This window comes from Cavia porcellus, unplaced genomic scaffold, assembly GCF_034190915.1.
Source record: "Cavia porcellus strain 051 isolate PalLab524CR breed Dunkin Hartley unplaced genomic scaffold, mCavPor4.1 scaffold_16, whole genome shotgun sequence".
NCBI classification, from domain to species: domain Eukaryota; kingdom Metazoa; phylum Chordata; class Mammalia; order Rodentia; family Caviidae; genus Cavia; species Cavia porcellus.
In genome coordinates this window covers 44,703,236-44,718,324 of record NW_026947499.1, presented here as the reverse complement: position 1 = coordinate 44,718,324, position 15,089 = coordinate 44,703,236, and the positions used below count along the sequence as shown (strand labels likewise).

The 15,089-nt window shown below is 42.6% G+C and overlaps 1 protein-coding gene across 3 annotated transcripts in view; it reads left to right on the top strand.

The window, feature by feature from the left end:
- The window catches only part of Acsm1 (acyl-CoA synthetase medium chain family member 1), a 43,356-nt gene that overhangs the window by 24,201 nt on the left and 4,066 nt on the right, over positions 1 to 15,089 (top strand). For all 3 annotated transcript variants that reach the window (XR_010039859.1, XM_063226574.1, XM_003478171.4), the window contains 5 exons: positions 3,019 to 3,098; positions 5,592 to 5,715; positions 7,821 to 7,901; positions 8,555 to 8,656; positions 14,592 to 14,719. Coding sequence is in view for 2 of the 3 variants with exons in the window: in XM_063226574.1 (XP_063082644.1) it covers positions 3,019 to 3,098; positions 5,592 to 5,715; positions 7,821 to 7,901; positions 8,555 to 8,656; positions 14,592 to 14,719 (515 nt within the window). In the remaining variant the exon portion in view is untranslated. The remainder of the gene's footprint in view (positions 1 to 3,018; positions 3,099 to 5,591; positions 5,716 to 7,820; positions 7,902 to 8,554; positions 8,657 to 14,591; positions 14,720 to 15,089) is intronic.

Sequence of the window (15,089 nt, the reverse complement as noted above, 5' to 3'; positions counted from 1 at the left end):
TATTTGTTTGCATTCCCAGTAGTAGTATGAATCCCTATTCTTTATTCTTTTTCTTGATATTCAAGATATCTTGATATTCAAACTGGGATGAGATGGAATCTCAGTGCAATTTAGATTTGCATTTTCCTAATAGCTAAGAATGCTGAACAGTTTTTCCATACTTGTTGGGCATTTGTACTTCTTTTGAGAAATATTTTCTCATTGATTGATTGATTAGGGGTTTTGGTGTTAAATTTTTTTATTTCTATCTTCTGCACATTCATCCTCTGTTAGAACAATCTCTAGCAAAGGGTTTTCTCCCATTCTGTAGGCTTCCTCTTCATTCTGTTGCTTGCTCTTCTGTGCAGCAACTTTTCAATGTGATGTAATCTCATTTCTTAATTCTTGCTATTATTTCCTGTGCTATTAGGAGCATATAGTCCTATGACTATGGCTTCACGTGCTTCCCTTATGGATTCTTCTAGTACTTTCAAAGCTTAAGGTCTTATACCTGAGTCTTTAATTCATTTTGAATTGATTTTTGTAGAGTGAGAAAGATCTTTCAACCTTCTACATATGGATAGCCAATTCTCCCAGCATTATTTATTAAAGAAACTATCTTTTCTCTCAAATATATTTTTGACCCAAGAAGTAGATGTGTGTCTCTGTATTTTGTTTTCTATACCATTGGTCTACATGTCTATTTTTGTGCCATTACCATACATTTTTATTACTAGGGCTTTACAGTATATTTTGATACTGGGTATTTCTGAAGTACTTTGTTTTTGGTTCCTACTGTTAAAGATGGGAAATACTGGCTATAATTTTTAAGTAGCAATTTATTCTTCAAAGTCATGAAACAAAGCACTCTTCATTTCCTCTCTGCCCACCCACTCCACTCAGTTCTTATTGCTGAATCTGTTACAAAAGACTCTTGTTCTCTGCTCCACAATCTGACTAAAAGCTTCAAAACACCAAGATGCGTCCTAAATTATAACTCAAATGATAATAACCAGAGCCTATGTTTGGTAAGCACCTACTAAGCCCCAAGTCATGAAAAATGCACCAACACCAATGATCTCCAGCCCTTAGCTATCGAGCAGTGTTCCCTTGGCTATCAGCAACACAACCCCATCTCAAAGCTGGTTAATGAACAGGAAACACAGATGCTCCTCTACTTATGATGAAATGACACTCTGAAAGCCCACTATAAATTGAGTATCCAAATTTTAAAATGTATTTATTGCATTTAATATTGAGCATTCTGTCTTAGAACACAGTGCACTAGCTGGAAGTCCACTTAGTTTCTCCTAAATATGCACTGCTTTCTTACTATCATATATCTGAAATACTGCTAGTCAAGCATTGTGAGTCAAGGACCATCTGTGTATGGGTCGGAGACACTGAGACATCTCATGATCATGGAAGAAAAGAAAAGTAACTGAGGTTAGCCAGAGTCAGGAGCAACATTCAGGAAGACACCAAGGATCAAAGCACATTCTGAGTCTCCTCTGTCTTTCTTTATGTTTCTGCCCCCTTCTATACTTAGACCTACTTTTGTGTCTTCACCTGCACAAGGCACCCATCACCTCTGAATTAGCATTTCCCTGTCCAATATAACCAGGGCAGAGGAACTAGAGACTGAGTGACCCAGCCTAAAGCAGCTGCCTGTCACCAAACCACCAGTTCACCCTCATATGCCTGGAGCCAAGTACCAGACACGTTGATGCATGTGGACAGGACAAGGACATGGAAAGACTCCCTGTGCAGTGGGAATAGTGAATAGAGCTGACACCCAACTGAAATTTATAAAAAGAATATGAATGTAAGATAATGCAGAGATTCTAAGCTGACTGGGCCCCAGAAAGATGGACAGAAAGTGGGGGCAGATCATCTCCAACATGCTCATCCTGTCACCCTTCATCACGGTTCTGCATGTGAATATTTTCATTTTACAGATAAGAAACCTAAATTACAGAAATTTAGACTGGCGTCAGATAGACCCCCAACCTACCTTGCCTTCTCTTTGCAGTTTCTTTCTCTCTTAGCCCATCTCTACCTTGTCACCTCTGAAACTTTCCATCTCTAATGAGTGATAATGAATACCAGACACTTTGGCCCCTATCTAGATCACACTTTCAATTTAGCTAATTAGAGTGATTGAAATTACCACCACCACCACCACCACCGCAGCCACCATTGCCACACACCCCTCAAAGAACAGAGAAAAAACAGTTTTCTCATGGCACATCAAATCCCTTAAAATCCTATGCAAACATTGTTGTTACCAGCTACTTGCACATACTTGGCATCTTTCTCCTGTAAAATCGCTGGATTTTACAGGACCTAACTAACCTCAGCCTCCTAACCTGGGCCCTCGCTCCTCTCCTCTGTGTGTAAGTAAGTGATATTATCTGGCTGGCTGAAATGTTTCTTCCACTCCTGGGCCTTACTTCCTTTCATCTTCCCCCATTTCTCTGCCTTAAGTACCCTGTCCGCGTGCTAATGGTCCTACCAAATGCCACCTACTTCAAAAGCCCCCAGGCCGCACAACCAGGATTATTTATTTCCCTCTTTTGTACTCTCATAGAACCATCTTCAAACCTCTATTATGACATCTGCCAACTTCTGTCTTATCATTTGAGTCCTATTGTATTTCCTTTGTTAGTATCTGTTCTGTAAGATCTGGAACATTATCTTATTCTGTATTTCCCCTGACGGTATCCAGCATATGCCATAAGTGAAATTCATGCCCAATATATATATATATATATATATATATATATATATAGGAAGAACTAACAAATGGGAAAATGGGCTCTCCTAGAAGGCACATCAGAACTAAAATTCTCATAATTGACTGATTTTTTTTAATTTTAACTATTGTTTTAAAAATTCCTCCTAGGGCCATAGATTTAGCTCAGTGGCATAAGCGCCTGCCTAGCAAACACAAGATCTAGTTCCAAAGTTCAATACCTAGTTCCAAAAAAAGAGAAAGAAAGAAAACAAATAAAAATTCCTCCTTTCTTCACTTTCCAGGTACTATTCAAATACCCCATCACCCATTGCCTAGCTGCACCAGCTGTATTTCGAGCGATTTTACAGGAGAAAGATGCCAAGTATGTGCAAGTAGCTGGTAACAACAATGTTTGCATAGGATTTTAAGGGATTTGATGTGCCATGAGAAAACTGTTTTTTCTCTGGTTCTTTGAGGTGTGTGTGTGTGTGTGTGTGTGTGTGTGTGTGTGTGGCAATGGTGGCGGTGGTGGTGGTGGTAACTTCAATCACTCTAATTAGCTAAATTGAAAGTGTGATCCAGAGAACCAAGAGAAACACTGACTCTTAAAGCATTGTGGGTTTATTTGAACACTTTTTTATGATGAAATAACATTCAGAAAAGTACATCAGTTGGAAATACATAGATAATAAACTATTAAAAATTAAAATTCCACTATAACAATTAACCAAATCACAAAAATGGAAGATAGCCAGCCCCCAGACATGCCTTCTCATCTCTCCTAAAGGAAATCACTCTCAATCGTTACAGTGTTTGCTTCTGTATTCATCAGCTTCCCTGTCACCAAGACACTATCCCCAACAATCTCCAAGGAGAAGTTCAATTTGAGGCCCTGGTTTAAGGGGGTCAGCCCATGGTTGGCTGGCCTAAGCAGAAATATCACAGTACAAGGGTGCGGTGGAGCAAAGCTGTTTTGCTCAAGGGGGCCAGAAAGCCAAGCAGGGGAAGAGTGTCAGAGAGGAGGGGCAAGGGGTCAGATACAGACTCCAAGGCCAGGCGCCCATGACCCACCAAGACACGCCCACACATGCCCTTTGCTAATCCCATGGGCATTTCTTAATCCAGTCAAGTTGATTTATCATGAATGATGGTCATAATTCCCCACTTTTCATTATAGCTTCTAAGGCAGTACCACTGAACATATAGCACCATTTTCTATGCTTACGAATTTCATATATCTAATAATATACTCTTCCATGACATTCGGCTTTTTGAACATTACTTTTCTAAGATGTGCTCATGTTGTTGCATATTCCTAAATTAGTTTATTTTTACTGTTATATAATTTTCCAGTTTGTGAAAATATAGTATTTAGGAGTTCAACCACTGATAAAGATTTGGGCCATTTCCACAAGGGAATCTTATGATTAATGTTTCAGTAAATTCTCATACAGGCTCCCTGATGCATACAAGCATCCATTTTTGAAGAGTTTTACTAGGAGACTTATTAGGCTCCACTGACGCCACACACACCACACAACCACACACAATGTATGCTCCCACTAGTGAGATAGGATGGTGTCCACGATTCTATTTTTACTAGCAGTCATTATTGTCAAAGTTAACTTTTGCAATCTGATGGATGTGTAACATCATTTCATGGCAGTTTTGTTTTGCTTTTCCCTGTGTTTGAGGGTTGTTAGCTAATCTGAAATGTGCTCTTTGACCCTTAGGGTCATTTATGTATTTTTCAGAGACTCTGAAATTGAAATGGTCACTTCACAAAATCAAAGCTAGCTTATCCCATAACTGTGAAGGAGTTTCATGAACACCATTGCCAAGCTAACTGAATTACTCTTTGGTTTTATTTGTGAAGCCTGAGTCTGGCGGAATTGTTTCCATCTGTATTTCCGAGCACTCTGCTAATTTTTACAACATCCCTCAGCTGATGGCCTTTGTCCAAAGCCAGTTACAATTTCAGCGGTGCACATTTAGTGCCTCCCCCAAGACTGCCCACTTTCTGTACAGGAGGGAGAGCTCTGGGAGGAGGAGGAACAGTAAGACCTCCTCAGTGGACCAACCTCTGTCCATCTCCCTTGACTCTGTCCCAGAAAGGATGAAGAGGGAGATAGTGGTACACCAGCTAGATCAGACCTGAGCCATTTCTCCTCATTTGCTTTAGGGAATCCAGTCATTATTTTGCAATGCTTTTTTGTTTCCTTTAAGGAAACTTCATGAGGAAAACGGAGGAGAAACTTTACACCACGTGGTGTCACTAGTAAACATTCGCATCAGACCTCACTGGTCTGTCTGAAATTCTGTTTCCTGTGACTCTTCCTACATTCTGCCCCATCTGCCCTGATGTCCTGAGCAGAAGATGCCCAAACCTCAGCTTCCATTTCCTAGTTAGAAATACAGAAGTCCTTCGGTTAATATAACCCTGCACTCACAAAAGACAGTATAAATCTATTATCACTAGAGTGTGTCCCCTGGGGAGTGTGTCACTAGAGTGTGTCCCCTGGGGTCCTGGCCCTCCCTGCTTTATGGTTTAAGGTTTCTTAGATGCACAGAATGCTTTCCTGAGATGAGTTTTGATGAACACCTGTTCTCCCTCGCATGATGTCAAAGCCAAATTTAATGCAAACTTCTCTGATTTAACCCAATACATCACCACCTACACATCCTCTTCTCTGCCAGAAGACATAACCAGGACTGGCAGTGACAGAGTGGCACCCAATTGGCCTTGACCATCAGGCCAATGACCAATTGGGAACTAGCAAAGTGAGGAGCAGAAGGATAAGTGATTCGGATGACCACGCCATGAGCTCTGCGTGTGCTGCGCAGCCAAGACCTGGTCCCTTTGTCTTCCCCAAAGTCTCAGGTTCCCCACCCTGAAGTACTGCCACACTGGCGGGGAGTCTCTGCTGGCTGAGGAGTTTGACCAGTGGAATAAACGAACGGGCATCCTGCTTCACGAGATCTATGGGCAGTCAGAAACGGTAGGTGCACGGGCCCTTTCTGGGCCATTTGGACATGCTTGGTCACGGTGCTCAGCTGATGGGTGGAGTCTTGCTATGATTCTGTGTCATTGCCCCAAGGTGTGCATAGCATTACTCAAAGCAAGAGAAATCTCCAGGGTTCAAAGTTAATTTGCCACAATTTAATCTGCAGGAAGATAACTCACAGCTCATCGACTCATCAAGAGAACAACATGCTGAAAACTATTGAACAAAGCTTAAAAAGGGATCTAGGAACATTTTGCCACCGTGATCACTAGCTCAGGGGAATCCTGAAGGGGCAGTAGGGTAGGAGGATCTCTCCAGCAACGTGGAGACGACAGCCCTACCGTCCCATTCCAGGACGACAGAATGCAGAGGCAGGCTGGAATTGGCTCAGAAGTTCATCTCCGGGTGTCTAGGAGGATAGCATACCCAGACTTGACTGGGATATTAGCAGAGATGTATAAGGGGCAGACTTTCAGTATATACCACACACACACACACACACACACAGTGAGTTCCCAGGGTGTCACTGAGCCAAGTAAGCTAGCATTTAGAGCATCATGAGTCCCTCAGGGACTTGTCAAATGCCAGTGACAGTATAGAAGGGACCCACTCTTCCAGCACATTCTCAATTCATTTCCAATGCTGGACAGAGCCACTTTCCCACCTTCCCATTATCCTTCTAGCTAACAAAGATGACTGCCATGCCAGGCCTTATGGCAAATTGATTATTTCACTTCTAATTCATGTACTTATCTAACTTTTTTAATCAGGGAGTTGATCTACTTGCAGACCCAAAAAGTGCTAAGACTCTGGGTCTGCCGTTGAATGGCCGATAGTTTATATCTGGAGCAACATGCTCCACTCATGACCCATGACCCAGTTCCTCCACAACAGCTGCTTGCAACAATCGATGGTGGTCTCTTTCTCGAAGCCCTTTCACATCTGTTCCCCGGCCGTACTCATCTCCCACCCACCTGCAGTGTAAGCAGTGCCATGACAGAGGGGAGAGAATTTCCTCTCCCTGGTCCCAGGTTCACATCTCAGCTTTGTTCATTCCAGAATTCAAGACCATAAGTGAGTCCCAACTTTGCCTTCTAAAATGGAAATGCCAATGCCAGTCTTGCCAGTGCCTAGCCCATAGCCCGTGCTCACACTGAAGTTACTATGGTCATTGGTATTTTTGGGTAGGTATTCTATCCAAATCCGAGAGCACAGAAGCTAATGGGACAACCTCTACTCTTGTCATGCTTGTTATTAACTAAGGGAAAAAGACAAGCAAAAAAATTTGAGCATTCTGTGGGCTACAGTGTAAGAACTGTATGTGGAAAAATACCACAGAAGAAAAATGTTCAAGTGACTTATCTTGAGGGCTGGGGAGCAGCTAGCAGGTGTCTCCCTTCATTGGACATTGGGTGTGTGGCTCACAATGGGCAGTTTCCCATCTACTTGCAAGGGCCGTGGAGGTAGGTGTTACATATATCCCCCTCTTATGCAGGAGGAGCTCAAAGGCATAGGCCCAGTTAGCACACAGTGGTCTGTCTAATGTGAAGCATTCAGCTGTTGACATAAAGATAAGGAAAGAATGGTTGAAAAGGGCTCAAGTCCATTGGGAAAATCTAATAGGTGAGAAGTACTTGCAGAGAGAACTGGTACAGAGATCTGAGTAGTCTCAACACAACCTCAAGAAGGAGCTTGGTCAGGATTCCAGTCAAAACTCAACAGCCCCCAGTAAATGTGTGTGAAGTGAACTCAGGGTGCTCCCCTGGCAAGCTGGCCTGTGCCTGACATATGGCAGGCACTCCTGCCACATGCCATATCCAGCCTTGGCCTTGCTCTCGGGCTTACCATTTGCCTCCCTCACTGGGCACTCAGAGCTGCCGCTCCTAGCATAGACTCAGTCCATACTGGGGCAGAGCATGTCTTCTGAGCAAAGTCGCTTCAGTCTCTGAGCCTGAATCCCAGCCTCTGGCTCCCCAATAAGGGCTCTCAGGGTAGCATCAAATGACAGGGGCTGGGACCCAGCGCAGGGAGGGCTCTTGCTACTTTGCCATCAACCTGGATTCTCCAGCCACACCCAATCATGTGTCTTTCATAAACAGGGAATTACTTGCGGTGTCTTCCAGGACATGAAGATCAAGCCGGGCTCCTTGGGGAAGGCCATCTCACCCTTCGACGTCCAGGTCTAGACTCAAGGGTATTGGCAGGGAGATTGAGAGTTCAGCTGAGGTCAGACCCTTTCGGGACACCAGCTGGCAGACCCAGCCATGTTTCCCTGCCCTGGTTGTCTTTTTTTCTCCCCCCACCCCCATGTTTCCTCCAGTTTTTTACAGAGGCTTCAGTTGAGAACTGCATGACGATGAGCACCAGTACAGCTCGCCTGGCAGCCAGAGACTTCACACACAGTGCATGGGAAGGAAAGCATTGGACACAGCACTGGCAGCTGTTTGCATTTCTCTTGGTCCATGCTTTCTAGCTTGAGGGCATATTGGCAATGTCTTCACACCACTGAGACAAGTGGGCCTCTGGCTTGGATTTCACATTTGCTGACTTCAAAAAAGCAAAACAAAAAAGAGGCCAGGGATTTAGTTCAGTGGCATAAGTGCCTTCTTGGCAAGTGTGAGGTCATCAGTTCAATCCCCGGTACCAAAGGAAAAACAAAACCACATTCGCTGATTTTGAAGACTTTTGACAGTCTTATTCCATTTTCTAACATCTTCATTATGGATCCATGTCTTCCCTGTGGGTATCCCAGGAATGAGATAGGCAGTGCTTGGGCATGGTTGAAGGACTGGGGGAGTCCTCTAGGTTGTGTTCAACAGGCTTCTTGCTCCAGATCATCGACGACAAGGGCAACGTCCTGCCACCCAACACTGAAGGGAACATTGGAGTCAGGATCAAGCCCACCAGGCCTGTAGGCCTCTTCATGTGCTATGAGGTAATAGAACCCCGTCTCCCCCATCCCAGCCCGAAAACTCCCAGCAGGAGCTCTGCATCCTGACACTTCCTCAGTTCGTCCTGATTCACCCCTGCTCAATGCAGCCTATTTTAGTTACACTCAATTACACTCCAACTCACAGTACACTGCCCTGCCTATCCTAACTCTGGTGAGACTTAAGAGCTAACTGGTGATTAGAATGTAGATTGGCTTCCAAAACCAGACTTGTGTATCCTGAGGTCATGAATATAGGCCTCACCTGGGTTCAGATAATTCCATCCCCCTTTACCAATAGGGTAAACCAATCTCCTATCCTAACTGAACCTCCAGAGAGCACTGTGAGCGTGAGTGTATAGGCTGGAAGTATCACATGTCTTTACCATGTCAAATAAGAAGTAGGTCTGGGGTCTAACTCCATGCCTTTGGCCCCTCACATCCGAAATGGGAAACCCAGGGGATGCAGAAATCCAGAGTGGGCACCAAGAAACCTGCTGAAACTCTTCATCAGAAACAACCCGACTGCCCCAGGTAGGTGGAGGCCACAAAAGGGAAATCTTGGCTTACAAGATTGATTGGCTATAGAAGGGAGACCAGACCCCGAAACAGATCTCTGACCCCATATTTGTGCTCCAAAGGCTGTCCCCTGGACGCTTTCCTGGTGTCAGACTCTCCACACACAATGGTCTCAAGGGAATGTTGCCCGCATCTTAAATGATTGTACCGTGCAGGCAACTTTGAGAAATGCACACACACACACCCCAGTGGTTCTCAAAGCCACTAACACACTATATAACATAGGTACAGCATAATGTAAGAGAAATAGATACAGAGTCTGCAAAATAGATAGTACATGTCAAGAAGAGGAAAACCTTTGAATATTTTAATACTAAATTTATTGAGACATCATGAGATTAACACATTACCTTTGGCCTTTACAATTACAACAGGTGCTTAAAGCAATGGCCCTTAGCTCCCAGACATTCATTAGTACAACAAACTGCTGAAGTATATATACATTTTAGCCGATATATATGTGTGTATATATATATATATATATATATATAGTGTGTGTGTGTGTATATATATATATGTATGTATATATATATATATTTGTTTGTTTGTTTGTTTTGGTTTTTGAGTTGTTTTGTTTTGTTTTTTGTAAGAATTAAGCTAAGGCCTGCCTTTTGTTTTGGGAAAATGTTTACCACAGAGAAGCAGCTCCCTCTTCAGGCCATAACATGCAAAGATTACGTTAGTCCTGTCCTTTGCTTATTGTTTTTTTACTTTTTTAAAATTTTAAGTAGAGTAAAACCAAACAAAATAAGACAAAACAAAGCAAATCAAAATAAAACAACGAGACCGGTCCAGGACTCTAAAACAAGACAACAGGAGATCAACAATGGTACCATAATGTCTCATGTTATCTTCACAGTAGCTGCCCATACCATGAGACATAATAAAATCAAACAAAACAGAGCAGAATAAAACCAATCAAAACAAAACAATGAAAACCATAGAGGGCTTCAAAACAAGATAACAGGAAATCAACAATGATAATAAGAAATCAACATGTTTTTTATTTTTATTGAGGTGAAATATGATACAAATTTACATTTCCACCATTTTTAAACATAAAATTCAGTGTCATTCATTAATAATTTTGAAACCATCACCATATCCATCTCCAGAAAATCTTTGCCATTCTAAACAGAAATCCTGTATTTGTTAGTTAAATAACACCCTCCTCCTCCTCCTCCACACACCCCCATATCATTAGGTCTAATCTACTTTTTTTCTATATTAATTTGTCCATTTTATATTCTTCATATACATGCAATCATACACTTGTCTTTTTTAATCTGCTTTATTCTTCTTTCTCCAAGTGGGAGATTTTTTCTGTTGTTTCTTTGGATAAACTCTCACTGGCTTGTTCTCCCTCTTTACCATCTGCCCCACCAGTCTCTTAAACTCTACTCCCTTCCCTACAGTTTTTCTGCTCCTCCAGTTTCATTTGTTCAGTCATTGTTTTCCATTCCCTCTTTCCACTGCCTGCTTTAATAGGCTGCGAACCCTCTAGTGAGTTTTTTATTGCAGTTGTTACACCTCAGAATTGGTACGTGGCCCTCCTTTGTAATTTCTACCTTTGCTGATACTCTCCTTGTGTTCATTCCTTTAATTCTTCGTCCACTCCCTCCTTCTCGACTCATTGAGCATATTGAACACAATTAAGTTATTTTTCTTGTAAATGCAGTATTTGGGATTCTCAGACGGTTTCTGTCCATTAGCATTCCGTTCGCCACATTGTCCTTTTTCTTTGTACACCTCTGACTGTGTTTTGATTAATGAAAATTGGGCCTTTTGGCTTTGTGACATGATTCTGAGTAACTCTGAAAATCACATTCTCCTTTTTTCTGCTGCTTTTCCCAACTCTCTAATTCAGTCCAGCACCCTGCATCAGCCCTACAGGTATCCCCAGAGCAATTAGGACATAATAATTTCCAGGTGCTTTGCTTCCTACACTGGGGACAGGAGGACATTGGGAGCCAGGCTGTCCCTTGCTCAAAACCCTGCCTGCCATGTGTGACCAAGGATGGGACAGCCTGAGAGCACCAAGAATTCTCCTGCCATTCAGAAGGTGGATTTTTCTTGATGGGACATTTGCTTGGTTGTTGTAAGACAACACTTTATTCCCAGACAACAACGTCAGTTCAGACTGATTCTTTTTATTTGCTTGTTTGCTTGCTTGTTTTTGATGTTTCTGTAGAGGAGCAAGAAATTGGAACTTCCCAGCCACTGCTTTCGTAGCACTATTTCCCAGTAGCAGACTTCAAAAATAGGCAAGGGTTAGCGGGTTCTTGAAAGCCAAGTGGACTCTGCCCACCTCTGTGTGGTATCCCCTCTTGCTCAGGAATCTCCCTAGGATCGCCTAGTGAGCCCCTCCAAGATATCCAGGTCCCAGGAGGTAAGAATCCCTTCCCAGAATGTGAGGGCCCTTCTTCAGGGCCCAGCCTCAGGCCTTCCCTGAGAAGATTAGCCTCGAGAAAGTTCACGCCCCTGAGAGCAGAGCTGGGCCCAGGGCTGGCAGTGAGGCCAGAGTGAAACACAGCTGCGCTGGACAGCAGTCAGGCTGGAACTTCATCTTCCTCTTTGGTCACTGTTTCCTAAACTCCCAGCATTGGTGTCCTTGTCCACTGTGTTTCCATATCCATGAGGTGTGATCAAACATCATGGTGAATGTTTAAATTTTAAAACTTTATTACAGTAAAAGACATTGCCATGCATCTTAATCAAAATATGCCCCCTCACTTCAAATACACTTGTCCCTCATTCTTGTCAATCTCTGGATCAGCTCTGGAAGTCTTCTTTCCTGAATGTCCTTAGTTGTGCTATCCTTGCTGTTTTAAAATCCAGAATTAATTCAAAGTGCCCAATTCATTTTGACTTTGGGAAAGAGCCGAAAGGTGCATGGTACCAAATCCAGGGAATAAGGCGGATGAGGACACACGACCATACTTTTATGATCCTTCCTTTCATTGGATGGCACTCAGCAGCAGTGGTCACCATGTTTTTTTATCACTTCTTGTGAAAACATTGCTGAAAAACAACTTCCAGGATTGCTTCAAAAAGCGCTAATATTGCAAAAACCCAGTAGCAAACCAAAAGGAAGATGTCTTGCATCATGGAGTTGGAAGGCAAACTATTTATTTCACTTGTGGGCTGAAGGAAATCTGGTTCCAGATCTCCAGCCCTGAGTCAGCATTCAGTTCAGCTGATATGGAATTTTCAAGCAAGAAGTGTGTAAGCTGATGACAGATTATTACATAATTGAATCCATGAATCAAGTCATACGTTGTCAGGCAGACATGCTTTAAGCAAATTTAATTAAAAGGAATTGTTTGTCATAAAGACAATTCTGGGAAGGCGTATTGAGCAGAGAAGGGAAAGTTAAATGTGTCCTTGACTGGGCCAGTCTGTCCTAGGCAGAAAGTTCACAAAACATGCTGGAAAAACAGGATATATTTTTAGGTGATGTAACACATCACCACTGGACATCAGTTGACCTGAGGAGCTATCTGTGAAAAGCAGTTGGATGCAGACAGTCAAGGCTGACTGAGGTTAGCAGTCTGATTATGTGACAGGCAGGATGAGCAAATCTTGGTATAGCAATAGGCTGCTAATTGATTTTTAAATTTCAGCTAAATTTCTGTTACAGTCAGAATGACAGAATAAGTGTGTTCTAGGTATTTTGGATAGAGTTTTTTGGGTGAAATAATGGCCATTTGTATTTTACTGTAATAAATATTTTAATTAAAATGGTCACAATTTTCATCACATCTCATATTAACATCTATAATGATTACTTTTACATAAGTAATGTTTGTTTATACTTCTCTTTAAATTAACTGTTTGAAAATATTTGTTTTTGAAAATCCAATGTAGTATCAGAAATTGAAAACAGTATCATTTGCCAAAATCAGACAGCATTTTTAACCATAATTAGAATTTTAAAAAAGCAAATTTTAAATTTTGACTAAACTCTGTTCCTGCTGAAGTCTCTGATCCCAAAGCTTACTCTTCTACTTAATGCTTTTCAGAGCTTCTAAACACGTCAACACTAAGCGAATAATCTCCTTGGTGTAATCAATCATTGAAATTAATTCAAAACAAGACATAATCTACATTTTTATTGTGTTTTCAGGTACCTCTTACAATCACTTCTTGTCATACAAGAGGGCTTAGATGTCAAATGAATAGACTACGAAGCCAGAATTAAATTCAAATGACAAGACCAGTTTACTGATTCTCTGAACATCAGTTTCTTCTACAAAATAGGCTTTAGAAATGCCAGGCTCACGTGAATTCACTTTCATATGAATACACAAGTGACCACAGAACCTTTATTCACAACATCTAGAAACTGGAGACCATCCAGACATCCTTCAGCGGCTGAATGAATAAACAAAACTGAAGCACAGTCACAACACAGAATTCTGCTTAGTAGTAGAAAGGGTCAAACTATTTACAAATACAGCAACTTGAATGATTGTCCACAGAATGACACTGAAGAGAGAAAAAGCAGCCCATCCTGGAAGGCTCTATACTGTACAGTTCTATCTGTATAACATCCTTGAAGAAGTATGAAAGAAATTAGAGAGCATTACATAGCTGAAACAATCCACAGACAGAAAAATACCACATGCTAACCTTGTACCATATACAGAATCCGAAAAAGTTGGTCTCACAGAAGGAGAGAGTAGGCTGTGTGTGGTGACTCAGGGCTTCCCAGCACATTGAGGGGCCGAGGCGTGAAGATCGCACTGAAGCTCATTTAGTGATTTATCAAGATCCTGTCTCAAATTTAAAAAGAAAAAAGAAGCCTGGGGATGTAGCTCAGTGTGAAAGCCTTCGATTCAAGCTAGAGTACTACAGAAAAAAAGTACATAAGATTTGTCTGTATTAATTTTTTAAACTATATGCAAACCTACAATTATCTAAAAATGGAAAGTTTATTTTAAAAAAATTCTTCACGACTTTCTGTGAGGATCCAGCGGAGTAGCACTAAGTGAAGGAAATGCATTCAGCCCCTGCACACTGGCCCCTCTCATCTGTCCAGGTCCACAACAAACTTACAGCGGGAAATAAAATAAGCAGGGTGCACACTAGTTGTGGAGATGCTGTCCCAGCAGGCAGAGTGCCACACAGAGATGAGTCCTTCACTATAAAAACTGTCCTTGCAATGGGCTCTGTAACATCCCCTAGCTGAGCAGCAGCCTACACTGCGTTCCTCCATGTAATGAAATTACACTCTGAGGAGCCACCAAACCTCCCCAGGTAGAGTCACAGTTTGAACACAAGGCCACGTCTGAACCCGGGCTGAGAGCTCACTGTCTCTGAACTCTCTGCCTTCCACAAAAGGGCTGTGTTCTCTTTGCAGAATAACCCAGAGAAGACAGCAGAGGTAGAATGTGGGGACTTCTACAACACAGGGGACAAAGCCAGTATTGATTCGGAGGGCTACTTCTGGTTCCTGGGGAGGAATGATGATGTCATCAACGCCTCTGGGTAGGTGTGGCTGGCCCAGCGCTGGCCCCTGGGATCTTGCCGTGGCGCTGGGACCCTCAGTCTAATGCTGACAGAGCCTCACCCTGACTCCTGTGCACCTGCCCCACACCTGCAGCCAACATTCAATCAAAACGACACTCAGGAAGGTGAATCAGACATCCCCTTCCTGAATGTTTAAAGGGAAGGGGGCCAGATGGGGACGGGAGACTATGCCTTGGTCCCTTGGGCTCGCTTATTTAATGTTCATGCTGGTGTCCTGTGGCACAGAAGGTCACAGAACAAACCTAACAGCAACAGCAGCTAAGCGTTACAGAGCGCTCACTATGTGGAGATGCTCTCCTAGCACCGTAGGTAACCAGCTGCTTCAAGC